General features: G+C 45.7%; 1 protein-coding gene across 1 annotated transcript in view; it reads left to right on the top strand.

Moving 5' to 3' along the window:
* LOC123499081 (dachshund homolog 1-like) overlaps nt 1-15,919 on the top strand; it is a 74,414-nt gene that overhangs the window by 196 nt on the left and 58,299 nt on the right. The window contains exon 2 of the mRNA XM_045246687.1: nt 444-1,896. Within this exon, the coding sequence (XP_045102622.1) occupies nt 1,274-1,896 (623 nt within the window). The 5' untranslated portion in view covers nt 444-1,273. The remainder of the gene's footprint in view (nt 1-443; nt 1,897-15,919) is intronic.

Raw genomic sequence — 15,919 nt, 5'->3', positions numbered from 1 at the left:
ATATTCCAGGATGAACTAAATGATGAGCGGAGACGGCACGAAGGTTAAGGATAATGTATATATGTTATCAATAAGTCCCCGGGGTCAGGGTAACGATTTACGCTCCAATTATTCTATTAGTTATAAGTAAGGATTAAGAACATGCTTGATGAGTCCCGGCGCAGGCAAGGCTTGAAGCATCGCGGTGCTGCGGCGAGAGTACTGAGAGAGAAACTTTATAATGATAATTGGTGATGCTCGTAATGATGACTAAAATATGAGGAAAAGAGCTACAACAGAAGGGGGGAAAAATTGGTGATGGAAATTCAGTCATTCATAATTCATCCAAGTTATTATGTGTGCGACTCCCCGGCAGGCGGGCGCGCGCGCACACACACACACACACACACACACACACACACCTCAGGAAGGACACTCGCCTATTAACGAGAACACTTCCACAGCGTCGCTACTGCCGCGGCCAACACCCGCGCCGCCTCCACCTCGGCCCTAACTCTGCCTCCACTGGCCGCCCTCCGCCCCCTCGTTGTGGAGGCGCCCTGTCCCGCCGTGTCCTCGCACCACTCTCCCCACTATCGCGCTGGAAAACTGGAACACCCCCATAATAAGAGCACTTTGTGAGCGTGTTGTTGAGGCTGATGCAGATAGATGTCAAGATTATGAAAATGTGTTACTTAGGCCGTGAGTTGTGTCTTATGTAACTGTGGGCCTCACTCCGCCCCGCCGCAGGAAGTCAGGCAAAAAGTGGAAACCTATGGAATTTCTGGCAGCGAAAGTGATGCGGCAGGTGAGCGGCGGCGCGGTGTGTGAGGAGGATAACACTTTAATCATGGAGCGTCAGCCAGCAGGAGCAGCCGTCATGCCCTTACGACTGACCTAGATAGGGTGGCGGCGGGGCGGCAGCCGCTGCCCGCATCAGAGTGAGGAGCAGCGGCCGCCTCATGTCCCTCCTCCCTTTCCCCGCCGCCTGCTGCCCGCTGACTGAAGGAAATCGCTCCTCCCCTCGGTGCGCGCAGCCTGGCTCCTCCCCCTCCGCGGAGTCTCGACCAATCGCCTCCAAAGCCACGCCACTCTAGCACCCCAACAACCAATCATAATGGCACTCGCAACGCAAATAATTGAGTGAGCCAGCTATCAGTTGATTGTTTGATTTTTGTAACTATTCGATTTGAAATCCGATCCAATAGCAGTTGTAGAGTTGTAGTTTGTATCTGAGGGAGAGTGTGTGTGTCTTGGTGGTGGCGCGCGGACGTGTATACGACTCACACTCACTATGAGCACGGAGGCCCTCATGGAGCCCGACGCTACCCTACGACCTCCGGCTTCGTCGCCGTCACACCAAAGTCCCTCTCCTCCGTCGTCGACTTCGCTGGCGTCGCACCTCCTGGCGCAAGTTCAAAGTCTTACGTCGCTTCCTTCTTCAGTGCCCATACCCACGTCCTCACCCCCGGGGCTCGGAGTATACCGCCATGGCATGCTTGGTGGAGGAATACCGCCACATTTCCAGCTCGCTGCCGAGCCTCCCATGTCCTCCCTTCTGGCCGGACTCAAAGACTTGCCGCGTCAGTACCACTCCCCGCCGCCCGTACCTTCGTCAGAGACCCACGAGTGCAAAATTGTTGACTATCGGGGAGCCAAAGTGGCCGCTTTTATCATTAATGGCGATGCAATGTTGTGCCTACCACAAGCCTTCGAGTTGTTCTTGAAACACCTGGTGGGCGGCCTCCACACAGTCTACACCAAACTCAAGCGGCTCTCAATCGAACCCCTCGTATGCAATGTTGACCAGGTCCGCATCCTGCGTGGCCTGGGCGCCATCCAGCCCGGCGTCAACAGGTGCAAACTGCTCTCCGTCAAGCACTTCGACATCTTGTTCAAGGACTGCACCACCGCCAGGTATGTGTGTGTTGCCTCTGTAGTGCGTGTTGCTAGGGTCTGGCCACTCCCGAGGCTGTGCTAGGAAGCTGGAATACAAACGTGTGCAGGAGCATGAAGCATGAAAAGTGTTAAGTGGAGTGAGAACAGAACGCGTGGGTCGCCTGACACTGACATGTGTGTTGTGATACTTTTTAGTGTTACTCCTGTGCCAACGTCGTCTGCACGCGCCACAGTTTATTACCCAGGCTTGAGGTGTGTGTCAGTGTGCGGTGATAACACGTGATTTGTTGTGCTGAGAACCCACATGGTCAGTCCATGTCACTGATATTCATCTCCAAAACTTATTACACAGCATTCGATATAGTTTTGTCACTAATACAACACGTTCTAGTATTACAGAGAGACAGTAAGGCTAGGACAGGACGCAGGACAGGAGGGAGGCAGGGAAGGGGCGCGGCAGGATAGACAGACAGACGGCACCAGCGAATTAAGACCCAAACGACAGGACAGAACTGACCACAGGAAATATCGACCTAACCAATAATTGCCTCTCGTCTCGTAAGCAAACACCAACATCTGTATCCCACTGGTGGGCACACAAACGCTCACCATTCCTACAACACTAGATAAAAACCTCTGACGGGGATGGCACACACACACACACACACACACACACACACACACACACACACACACATCTACTCTATATATTTTCCCTCTCACGCAGCACTAAGTAAGCTGTGGCGAAAGTGTCATTAAGTGAGTTTTCTTAAGTGGGCTGCTGAGGTGACGAGCGTCCGCGGGCATAAGTGTCAGGAAAGATCGCGGGCTGGAAGTGCCTGAACCAACCTCAAAATTGTCGTCTGGTTCTCCTACTTTATCCTGGGTTCTCTGTGGCGGTCCACAAGCCGCGAAGTGAGAACATAAAAAAAGGCCAAGTTGGGGAAGAAGTAAATGAGCAGAAAAGACGAGGAGGTGGAAAAGAAAGAAAGTAGGGGGACAATGAGGAAGAGTAAGGATATATGAGCATATTTTATATATTTTTTCATGGTACATTTATTATTTTTAATTTCACACTATTTATTATATCTGTTTATTCATCTATTTACTTATATATTCAATACATGGGGAATTTCTAAATAGATAGATAAACAAATGCAAAGTATAATATAAATAGTTTAGATTTCTATTATATACTCTCTCTCTCTCTCTCTCTCTCTCTCTCTCTCTCTCTCTCTCTCTCTCTCTCTCTCTCTCTCTCTCTCTCTCTGATTTATGGCACCCACGGTCAGGGTCTCCAGTGCGAATAATTAGCGTATGGGACATGATGCCGCCTCAGTAGTGTTGAGTGGCTAATTGTGGACACTGGGATGACGGCTGGCTCTCTCTCTCTCTCTCTCTCTCTCTCTCTCTCTCTCTCTCTCTCTCTCTCTCTCTCTCTCTCTCTCTCTCTCTCTCTCTCTCTCTCTCACACACACAAACACTCATCCCATTCACAGCCACACTAGCCCACCCATACAGACTCATACATTATCCTCTCTCTCTCTCTCTCTCTCTCTCTCTCTCTCTCTCTCTCTGCGATGCTTCACTCCACATTAACATTCATCAGTAGGAGAATAGAGGGTGTTTCTTCTTCCCCTTGTGCTGCGTGGCCCGGGTGCAGCTTCAGTTAATCTTGATGCCTCGTCGCCTCTTGTCGCCTCGCCTCTCGCCAACCCATCCCTTCCTCGCCCCCCTTTGTAAATAAAGTCACACGAAGAACACACAAATCAATACCAGCGGGAGATGAAAGGACACCCCGACGTTCATTCGTATAATTAACAATCAGTTCTACCACTTTTCGTTTCCATTTCAATTAACTAATCTCGTTTCTGGTCAGCGGCGAGGGTCCGAGGGCAGGGAGGTGCGGGAGTGGGTGAGTAGGAAGGAGGAAGAAGTGGAAGAGGTAGTACTAGAGTGAGTGAAACAGAGATGTGAATTCCCCGACCAATTGTCTGCTCTCACTAATCCTCTTGAGCCTCTTGATGTGAGTCACACATACACACACACACACACACACACACACACACACACACACACACACACACACACACACACACACACCACATTTACTCTCCTTCATTCACCATCCACATTCTTACAGCGACATTCAACGCTCTCCATCATCATTACCATCACCATCACACCCCACTCTCTACTCACTCCCATTGCCATTACCCTTAGGTGCACTACATGGCTTAGACACACACACCCATTGACGCCTCACCCATAACAATCCGTCCCATTGAGGCAGCATCGGTTACACTCTCTCCCATTCACTCCCAATCTCTCCCAGCACTCAGTAACCTATGAATAGTGTGGGTTCCTTTCTCTTGCTATTCGAGGTGGGTTTTATATCACTGCCTGAGACGATGTTGATGTTCATTTTACCAGATGTGAGTATTGTGTCAGGTTAGGATTCCCACATCGGCAGGTTTGGCCCCTTCCCTCGTCCCTCTCTCCCTCTCTCTCTCTCTCTCTATTCGCTTTCTATTAGCTTTCTCTCGCTTTGTCTGTCTCTGTGTGTGTCCTTTCTCGTCTTTCTTTATGTTTTTGTCTGTTGTCAGTCTCTCTCTCTCTCTCTCTCTCTCTCTCTCTCTCTCTCTCTCTCTCTCTCTCTCTCTCTCTCTCTCTCTCTCTCTCTCTCTCTCTCTCTCTCTCTCTCTCTCTCTCTCTCTATCTATCTATATCTATCTATCTATCTCTCTCTCTCTCTCTCTCTCTCTCTCTCTCTCTCTCTCTCTCTCTCTAGTTCACTAGGTAATTATATCAAAAGTCATGCGCTCCTTCTTAGCTGCATCACGTTTGATTTTTTATATTGATTTATTTTTTCTTCCCTTCTTATCAGAGTTGCGTGCTGCTCCTCACTTATAGTACTTTCCATCAGCAAGTTCTTTGGAATATTTGTAGCATGTGGGTCGGGCTTCTTCGTCCCTTGAAATATTGCAAACTGGTCCCTGGCTTGCCTCCGCGTCGGGCGTCCAGCGAGTTTTTCGGCCCACCTGCCCATCGTCTCCCTTGCCAGTGGGGTCAGGGCCGCCACCACACGAGACAGCATCCCTCAAAACGATACTGAAGACTGGAAACTTATCAGGAAGCGGGTATTTTGGGATTTAGCGGTGAGCGGCGGCGGCGGCTGGCGGGCTGGCGGGCGGGCGGGGTCTTGCTGTCCGCTGCCTCCCGCCACATCGCCTCACACTCTCCGCCTCGACGCGCCTTCCACTCCGAATTTAATCGATAATCGCTCACTCCGCCAGCGTGGAAATGAGCCCCTTCACCGTCCTTGAGGACTGGCTGGCAGGACTCACGCAGTGCTTAGTGAACGCTCACCGCCAGGAAACACACCCCATCTCCCCATCGTATATATTTACCTCAGAAGAATTCCCGCCCCATGTATAATTACGCATTTCAGCAACTCGTTTTTGATAGACAGTGACTAACGCCTCCAGACCGTCCCGGGGAGAGGCGTGGGCTTAATCGCTTGTTTCATCTTAGGGAGAGGCAGCGCTAGTGTTATTCACCGATGACTCTTACACTCCGCCCGCAAGCCCTCCCCAGGTGACGGCCACTCCGCTTCGTGAGTGATAGGCTGTGAAGGTGTGTGTGTGTGTGTGTGTGTGTGTGTGTGTGTGTGTGTGGGTGTGGGTGTAGCTTGTGTAGAATGTATTGATTGGTGTGTGTGTGTGTGTGTGTGTGTGTGTGTGTGTGTGTGTGTGTGTGTCCCGAAGCGCGGAGTGGAATATTAAAAATGTTGTTATCCTCGGAATTCACCCGATGAGAAATGTTTACTCAAGTTTTAACTAGGGACTCCACGAACACACACACACACACACACACACACACACACACACGCACACACACACACACAAACAAAACTACACATCATCATCATCAGATACTCCCTCCTCTAGTTCCTATCCACCTCCTCCATCTTCTCCAGACACACACACTGCCTCAGCCTCCGCCGCCTTGCATCAGTAATGTAAACACTAACTAGATACAAACCCTCGCTTCCAATCCAGAGAAAAATGAGCATCGCGTCTATAGGGATCCTCCTCCGCCGCATGTAATTCAATTCCTTGATATCCAAAGTCGATATGAAGACGCTGGGATGTTTCTGCTCCTCCCCCAGTCCCCCTCACCCACCTCTCCTCCTCGCCCCCTCCTCATTAGCGGTTTGCAAATGGGGAAGTGGGGGAAGGAGGAGTTTCCGTAATTGCTGTCATAGGATACCGGTAGTTAGGGTCGTTAGCAGCCGCCAGTTACACCAACGAGGTATTGGAAATGTTTTGTCAGGACGAGGAGATGAGTACGTGGTGGTGGTGGTGGTGGTGGTGTTGGTGGTAGTGTGATGAACCTGAAAGTTTGTGGGAGAATAAAAAGAAGTATGGGAAGGAAGACGTGAAATTAGCGTGAGGTGATATTTTAATGGGTGGAATGTTACGAGTACTGGAGTAACATTAATGGGATTGCTGGGAAAATGCAACTCCACCACTCCTTTCTCTCTCTCTCTCTCTCTCTCTCTCTCTCTCTCTCTCTCTCTCTCTCTCTCTCTCTCTCTCTCTCTTTCCCCCCCTGCCTCGGGACCGGCCCCCCTCTACATGCTGCATCTGGCGTGACTGGAAGCGCAGCAAGCGAACATTAAACACTTGAGTCCAAACTAACGCTAAACACACCAAACATTTATCCCTGTCCGGCGCACTTTGCTTCTATTCCCTTGGCTGGGTTTGTTGTTGTTGTTTTACTTTGTTACTAGTGTGTTTGAGTGTTGTTAGTAGTAGTGGTGGTGGTGTTGTCATTGTTGTTGTCATTGTTCGTGTTTAAATTAATATGGATGTTTCTAATTTAATTATATTGTTGCTTTATTATTGTTTTTATTAGTATATGTATATGGTAATCACAACTTCTTCTGCTGCTGCTGCTACTACTACTACTACACTACTACTACTACTACTTCTATTCTTCTTCTTCTTCTTCTTCTTATTATTATTATTATTATTATCATCATCATTATTATATTGATTTTATTTTATCATTACTATTGTTTTATTATTATTTTTATTTTCATATTCTTTCATTACTTTTTAGGAAAGATTTTGGTATAATATATTTGGGTTTATTCAAGTTTGTTGGATTTACGTAATGTGTTGCTCACCTAAACACTTGTGAAATAGTAAAGAAAATATGGAAAATAAAATCAGCGGCGTCACGACCAACAAGAAAAATATTTAAGTGTGAAAATAAATAAACGAAATATAGAATAGTAGGTAAATGAACTCACGAAAATAAGGAAAATAAATATGGAGAAAATGAGCAGGATTAGCAATAATAATAATAAGCAATAATAATAATAATAATAATAATAATAATAATAATAATAGTAATAATAATGTTAATCAAAACAACAAAACAATACTAATAACACTTAAAATTAATGAACATTACCTTATTTATATATTTGTTTATCTATTATTATTATTATTTTTGGTCATTTCATTTCGAACATACTAAAGAGAGAAAAGATGAAAGAAACTATGACGAAAATAAAAGAAAACAACAATGAATAACTTGATCTTTTAAAATTAGACATTGCGTTAGTTTAGATTTTTCACTTTAATCTGCCAATATTTATCGTAAGACTTGTTCTGCATTCCGGTTTTATTATGTAAGAAAATCATCAGCACTGTTACCCATCTTCCTCCTTCTTTTCCTCCTCCTCCTCCTCCTCCTCCTCTTTCTCCTGTTCCTCTTTCTTCTTTCCATCCCCACACATTCTCTCTCTCTCTCTCTCTCTCTCTCTCTCTCTCTCTCTCTCTCTCTCTCTCTCTCCCTCAGGCGTTCTCCTCCCCTCACGCATTGCTCTCTTCACCCCTTCCTCTGTCCTCTTCACCCGCCTCCCCTCGTCACCCTCCTCGTCTTCCCCCTCCCCCCTCGTCTCCCCTCCAGAGCGCCAGAGTCTTTTATCCCTCGTCAGTAGAAAGAAAAAAAAAGAAGCAATAATACTGAGTCCTGTTTAGTGCCATATGTCTTATTCGTATTCCTTTTATCAGCTTATCATTTTTCCTCCTTTGTTCTCTCTCTCTCTCTCTCTCTCTCTCTCTCTCTCTCTCTCTCTCTCTCTCTCTCTCGTTATTTCGCTCGTTCGTTCGTATCTCCTTTTCCTCCTCCATCTCTCTGTCCTTTGATAACAAGAGGTGATAAGAGAGAGAGAGAGAGAGAGAGAGAGAGAAATACGTATATATCTTTATCTCACCTCTGTCTTGTCATCTCTTTTTTTTTTTTTGCTTCCTATATTCTTTATCTTCTTTCATCTTTTAGTCGTCGCTTTGGCAGAAGATAGCAAGGAATGATAAGAACAGAGAGAGAGAGAGAGAGAGAGAGAGAGAGAGAAATATAACTTTATCCCACAGAGCAATTTACTAGTGGGTTGCAGAAGAGGTCAAATTTCAGTGTTTCTTTTTAACTTGGGCGACGCTGAGGTAATTCAAGACAGCTGCTAGGGAGAGGAGGAGGAGGAGGAGGAGGGGGGCTGGGGGGGAGGAGGAGGAGAAGGAGGAGGAGGAGGAGAAGCAAGAGGGAGGCTGGTAATGGAGGCTAATGAATTATAACCGTAATGAGATGGTAATACCTGTTAACAAGAACCGCGCCGCCTCTGCCCGCCTTTTGTTTCGTCTCCATTCCCTGGTATACGCTGCCGCCCCTCGTGTCTTTGTTAATGTTCTGGGTTCCCATTCTTTTTCCCTGAAGCTAGTTAGTGTTGGGAGTGTGTTCATATCTCTCTCTCTCTCTCTCTCTCTCTCTCTCTCTCTCTCTGTTTTAAGATGATATTGTTGTTTTTTTTAATTGTTTTTGGTATTTTTTAAGTTCCTTCTCTACCTTAATTTTTGTTTTGATTTATTTTGTGTCATGTTTTAATTTTTGGTATGGCGTAGCTGATCTTTTGTAATTTTTTCCTCCTCTTCTGTTTTCATTCTCCTTTTTCTCAAGCTTCGTGTCTTTTTTTTCGTTTTTTAGGTTCTCTCTCTACCTTCCTTTTTTGTTATGATGTTTTGTTATTGTGTCATGTTTTAATTTTTGTATGGTGTAGCTGATCTTTGGTAATTTTCCTTCGTCTTCTTTTTTTCCACCTCAATCATCATGTTTTTTTTATTCCATTTTCAAGTTATTGTAATAAGTTTTGAAAGTTCCGTATTGTTGTTACTTTTTCCTCATTTGTGTTAACCATTTTTTTTTTATTATTTTATCATTCTGAGTTTCCTTCGACTTTTATGTACGTATCTATATTCTATTTAGTTTTCTTTTTTCACTGGATTTTATTTTCAATTCTCTACCCTTCTCCTCTCGCTTTCTCTCTTCCATCATCTTATCGAGTGCTCTCCGTTTCCCCTTCATTATTCCTTCTTGACTCCTCGTTCTCCCCTACACTCGCCTCCTTAACGTAAATATTAAAGAGATAATGTTAGCATATCATATGAGCTGCGGGGATGGCTTGGTGGTGGCGTTTGCCGGAGAGGAGAGAGCAGACGAGACGAGAGGAGGCGAGAGACGAGGAGTGGAGATCGTGCGGCGAGAAACTTTACTTATTTATTTCCCCGCAAGAAACCTGCAAGAACCTGCTTTGTGTTTTGGGTGACTGGGGGCACTGCACTTGACCTTCAATAGATGTCGCAGTGTGTGTGTGTGTGTGTGTGTGTGTGTGTGTGTGTGTGTGGAGAGCGACGAAAAGAAAAACGGAAGATTAAGATGAGGGAACAGAGAGTTTAAAAAGTTTAGTAGTGTCGTCCTGTCTCTTTCTCACTCTCGCTCTCGCTTTAGGTGACTGGCAGTTCCCTGATGATGATGATGATGATGGGTTCCGTATAAATTATGGAGACGAAATGAGGCCGTAAATCACCCGGTGAAATATTGCACGAGTAATCCGCGAGAAGGTGCGTTTTTGGGGTCCTTCTGGGGGTTTAATAAATGGTCGTGTCCTCCTGAAGCTTTCCTCGTCCTAGTAGTGGTGGTGGTGGTGGTGCTGCTGCTGCTCGTCGCCTCCCGCGCTCCCAGCCAGCCAACCAGCTAGGAGTGAGACGAGAGCTGTCAGGAGTTACTGGTTTTATTATTGGCGTGATGCGCTGGAGAACACGGGGGCGACCTTCACAATTCAGGTTTTCAGGCAAGGATACAGGAAGAAAACACTTATACACACACACACACACACACACACACACACACACACACACACACACACTCCTTGTCTTCTGCAGCGGCCGGGAGAGCACCAACCCTGAGTTTCATCTTCCTTGCGGTGGCAGTGCTTTGTGGGGTTTTGTCTCGCGGTGAGCGGTTGGGAGCCTCGCGGTGTTGCGGCGATGGTGGTGTGGTCGGTGTTCGCGGCTCCAGCAAGCATTATTACCCGCTGCTTTGTTGTGTTGCCTCTTATCTCTCCTATCTTGGTGGCGTTGTTTGTGCGGGGCTGTGTGGCGAAGTCAAGCGGTGATGTTGACAAATATGAGTGCTGGTTTAGTTTAGCTTTTTCCTTTTTTATCACAGTGTCCTCAGTGCGTAGGAGGGGTAGCTCTCTCTCTCTCTCTCTCTCTCTCTCTCTCTCTCTCTCTCTCTCTCTCTCTCTCAGCGTGGATTTTCTTAATTAATCGCTAAGGAGAAATTAAAATGTTTGGTCTCATCTTGTCCGCTATTGTGGGAAATATTAGTGTCCATGTAGTATTTTGAAAGTAAGAGCGGTGGAAAAAATTAAGGAAGGAAAAGAAGAAGAAGAAAAAAAAGCTGGCTCACTAAACACGTCTACTAAACACAAACAAAAAGCGGCAAACAATTTTCTTCCCTCACAGTATTCCGGTATTTTCACTCATCAGGCCTCGCCCTCCAGTTCCCCCTAAAAACCCCTCCCTTCTCCTCCCTGCCCCGCCCCTCACTCTTCCAGTCTCCACTCTCACAGGCACTCTCACTTCAGGATCCCTTGCACTGCTAACCTCCCTCTCCCAGCCTCAGTCTTGCGCAACCCTCGCCCTCTTACTCTCACTCTCTCTTTCTCTCTTTCCATCATCGTCCTTTCGTTGCGTTTGTTGGTTATTCGAATACTTTGCGCTGCCGGCCACCTGGTTCCCCAGGGCGAGGTTGCCGTAGGGGTAGAATATTTGGAACGGTTTTATTTGATGTTTGATAACGCGAGGGCTGATCCGGGCTGTCAGGCACCCGAGCCCAGCCCACGCTATATATTACCGCCCCTGTGTGACGTTTATTAATATTCTGGGATTTTAATGGCGGAATATATCGGTGTGTTTTATGCAAGATTGGTGGTGGTGGTGGTGGTGTGTGTGTGTGTGTGTGTGTGTGTGTGTGTGGAATGGTGTGTGCGAGTTTTCTTCTTTCTGTGTATGGATCTCTCTCTCTCTCTCTCTCTCTCTCTCTCTTATCTCTTCTGCAAATCTCACAAGCGACGATCCAGCGTTGTGCGGATACAACAAGAATACTCCAAGGAGGAAATGCTATTGTTAAAAATGCCCGATCGCTGAGCTGATAGGAGGTAATTGTGGTAATATAACACACTCACTAATTATCGAGGAATCCATCATAATTAAACCGTAATCAATTATGATGTGATTCCTTCTTCCTCTCTCTCTTCTCCTCCTCCGCCTCAGCAACACTATCCTCCTTTTCCTCCTCCTCTTCCTCCTCCTCCTCCTCCTCCTCCTCCTGACGGGAACACTCACGGTCGGATCTTTCGCCAGCATTCCGTAGCGAGATTCCCGGTCATGGAACTCTGACTTTTATTGCAGACTCCATTCCCTATTTCCAGCATTCCAGAGGCACACATTCTCCCTTTCATATAGTCGGCCGCATTCCAGGACTGTGTGTATGTGTGTGTGTGTGTGTGTGCGTGTGCGTGTGTGTGAGATTTATTGTTTACTATTGGAATATTGGTTTGTTTTAATGTGACAGAATGGTGTAGTTTCCATCTTTCCTTTTTCTTTTTTCACATGTAGTTACCGATGATGATAGCGATGGTGATAGTGATTGTTGTAATGGCGATAAAGAGCGACATTCACATTTTTCGTATAGTTTTCGTGGCCATCATCGTCTAGTGTCTCAGTTACCTTCATCATCATTCAGCAACTCCGGTCGCCGCCAAACCACAGCACGTCATCACCTCGCCATCCGCCTCTCGCTCGGTGTCTGCAAAAGGAACAGCTCAATTCACAACAAGCCAAGGTAGCTCGTAACGTCACAATCCCAAGCTGGTCATTAATAGCGTCGCAAACATTACAGTTTTATTTGAAAAGAAAGTGAAATGTAATAGTATGAGCCAATCTTGACTAGTAATAACATCCCACTCAATATAACGATAAATAGCAAAGCAACAGTAACGTCATCAATAGTAACATCGAATACTATAGAATATTCAATTACATTAAAAGTTTGTTGTCTGTAACATATCAAACAATGACAGCATCGCGAATAACATCAATAACAACTTAATAAAGAGTCAATAAACGATGCCATCAAAAATACCATCAATAAAAAGCATCAACAGTATCATCAAAACCTCCCGAATAAACATCAAGACACCGCCGAGCAGCATCCCATCCCACGCCAGCCTCCCTCACCAGCGGTCCTGCCAAGACGCGGGGGCCCTCACGGCACCGCGGCGTCCCCCTCAGCAAGCCTCGTCCCACTGAGCCAATCGCACCAATGACATCTCTTAAAGCCGAGAGGGAGAGTACGACTGGAACTGGAATGAGTCTGGCCGCGCGCGCACCATGTGGATTCCAGTCGTCCCAGATTCCAGCCGTATTCCCATTTCATTCACAGAAACTATTCCCGAGCGAGGGAGTCGGCCGAGAGGGGAGAGAGAGGAGAGGAGAGGCCTGACGCAACAAGTCGTCTCCGCCCCTCCTTTGTGTTATTGTTTCTTCTTCCTCCTCCGTGTCTCTTGGTGATGACCCATGATCTTCTCTTCTTGCATGGTAAAAGATTGCATGTAAAACTGGTGATATAAAGTGAAAAAGGCGCAATATCTTGAAAGGTGACGATGCTGTGAGGTGGTGAAAGTCGCGCATTGAACCCTCGAAGACACACCCTCCCTCCTCTCCCTTCCTCTTTCTCTCTCCCTCTCTCCCTCCCTCCCTCCGGCATTCCAGACACCACATTAACAAGCCGAAAAGGAATGGGAAACGGGGAAATGATTTGGCGAGGGGCGCTGTGGCTGTAACTGGGAGGGAGGGAGATAAAGGAGGGAGAGGCGGTAGTGGGGTGAGTCACTGAGGCTGCCGCTCGCGTGTGAGTTAAGAATGACGACTGTTTCTCGCCTTTCGCACGGACGTTCAGCATCACGTTTTCTCCCAAGTGTTGATTGCACGCTGGTAATTGACTGCGGTGGCGGGACGCTCTGTGCTTCACCTTTACTCGCATGGTCCGATTCCGTGCAGGTTTCGCGAACTGATTCTGGTGATGGAGCGCTCAATCATTCGTCATCTTTTGGGTTCTGTTCCCGTTTAGCGTATTGGCTGTGGTGACGGTGTGCTTCGTTCCTCCGTCTTTTCCAGAGCTTGGTTCCCGTCCAGCAAGCTCCTCGTAATGGCTTCACGCCCCAATACCTCGCGTGCGTCTAAACGTTGCTCTCATCTCAGGAAAAAAACTCACACCGCTTTGTATTCCCGCGGTTTAAGTTTCTATACACATTTAGATTGCAATCAAATACGCACTTAGAGTCATGGATTCTAAATGAACTGGGCTTTTTTTTTATATACTTGTGATTATTTCCGTTCACTTCTGCGTGTGTGTTTTGGCGGGTGACTGGCTAATCGGTTGACTTTTGATCTCATAATAGAAAAATGCACCGGGCTGAAATCCTTCTTCCGGCTAAATAGAAATGATAGACGTGCATTTCGTCAATTCACTTTATATTGAAACTGTTTTCTTTGTTACATTACGAGTTTTAGTCTTCAAATTTGTATTTACTCAAGGAATCTGGCTTGCATTATTATTATTATTATTATTATTATTATTATTATTATTATTATTATTATTGTTATTATTATTATTATTATTATTATTATTATTATTATTATTAAACTATTTTTTTCATGATAGTAACTTTTGCCAGACTGTTTTAATTTATTTTCGTTTAAGAGTCGTTTGCTTTTCTTATTACATTTTTTTTTATAGAAACTGATACAAGATAACAAACATTACCAACCATTCTTCGTGATTCACACTTTTAATGAACAACAACGAAAAAAAAAAGGAACATGACAAATGAATTATAGGAAAAGAACACAAATCAAGTTACTCATGATTTTTTTCCACCACCTCACTTTCCACCGACAAATAAAACGAGGAGGGACAACGTCAAAAACACCATCAGTCTCGTCAAATTCCTCTTAATAATAATAAGCGTACCCAACATCTTGCTTCCTCATCTCTCCTTTCATTCCCCTTTCTCTCCCCCCATTATTCTCTTTCTTTCTCTCCCTCCCTCCCCTTCTCTCCCCCACTGCCTGCACAGATTATAGGGTTAATATTTGTAGCCAACTCTTTGTCTTTTATTGATTTTTCTTCTCGACCCTCAACCCTGACAGTCATTTGCTGGGGTCTTGGGGCAGGGGAGGAAGGGGAAAGCTCATGGGGCATTATTACTATTCTCTCTCTCTTTCTCTCTCTCTCTCTCTCTCTCTCTCTCTCTCTCTCTCTCTCTCTCTCTCTCTCTCTCTTTATGGTTATTTGTTTTGGTTTATCTAGTGTTCTACGTAATTATGTTTATTCTCTCTCTCTCTCTCTCTCTCTCTCTCTCTCTCTCTCTCTCTCTCTCTCTCTCTCTCTCTCTCTCTCTCTCTCTCTCTCTGTATGATTTCTCTTCAACATAAAACATTTCTCTAGCCAGTCATTTTTCTCCACGTCCCTCCGTCTACCAACACACACACACACACACACACACACACACACACACACACACACACACACACACACACACACACACACACACACACACACACACACACACACACTTTGTCCCACTTTATAGATTATCGATCCACAACACAGACGCCCTTGTAGAACATCCTCCATACGCTGATTTTTTCGTATACTTCCCCCCTTTTACATTCCCCTTTCATCCCCTCCTCCCTTCCATACCCTGTACTCTTCTTTCTCCTTCCATTTAACTCCTCCTCCTCTTCCTCCTCTCCCCGAAGGCAAATTCTGTCTCAACCAGCTGTGTATGGATGCCTCGGGGCTAAATGAGGTGTTTTTCAGTGGCTGTAAACACATGGCTATTTCCTTGTGACTTTAGCATTGTTTGAGTCGATTCTTGTCATTTGTCGCTCGGGGAGGACTGAGATAAGGACGGGTACGGTTGAGGAAGGTTAAGCTATGACGGTTCCTAAGTGATCTGAGGGTTTGTAAGGAGTCTTTACAGTTTTTGAGTGGTGTATGTGTTGGGGTTTAGAAGAGAAGGGAAAACGAGTAATGATGATAATAGTAGCAATGATAATAAAGCATAAATAATAATAATAATAATAATAATAATAAAACTTTTGCGCTCTAATACCACATGTCAAAGTTTTTCCTCTTTAATATCTAACACGTTTATTTTCATTGTAGACTCGTTAAGTAAAGAAGAAGAAAAAACATGCATACACAGAAGATGAAGAGAGGAAAATAGATAACGAGAAAACGGAAAAGAAGGACGAAGAAGAGGAAGAAAATGTTTACTTAAGAACAATCTAAATTTATGAGAGTGCCCTATCACTCCTAGCTTTTCCTTATGTATCTCTCTCCTTCGGCGTCTCCTTCTGTAGGGTCGTGCCGTCACTCAGTCAGAAGAGGAGCTCAACTGCCTTTTCTTCCCCAGGCTGTCGGAGATTCTGGCGCTCATCGTTCTGTTTCATTTCAACCACGTCATATTTTCTGGCCCGAATCTCGTCCCTTTTTTTTTAACATATGTGGGATCGTCTTATTTTACCAGCGGAGCGAAGTTACGGTCCCGCGTGGATCAGAT

The sequence above is a fragment of the Portunus trituberculatus genome, chromosome 49, assembly GCF_017591435.1.
Source record: "Portunus trituberculatus isolate SZX2019 chromosome 49, ASM1759143v1, whole genome shotgun sequence".
In the NCBI taxonomy this organism is placed as follows: Eukaryota; Metazoa; Arthropoda; class Malacostraca; order Decapoda; family Portunidae; genus Portunus; species Portunus trituberculatus.
This window is presented reverse-complemented; position numbering and strand designations above follow the sequence as displayed.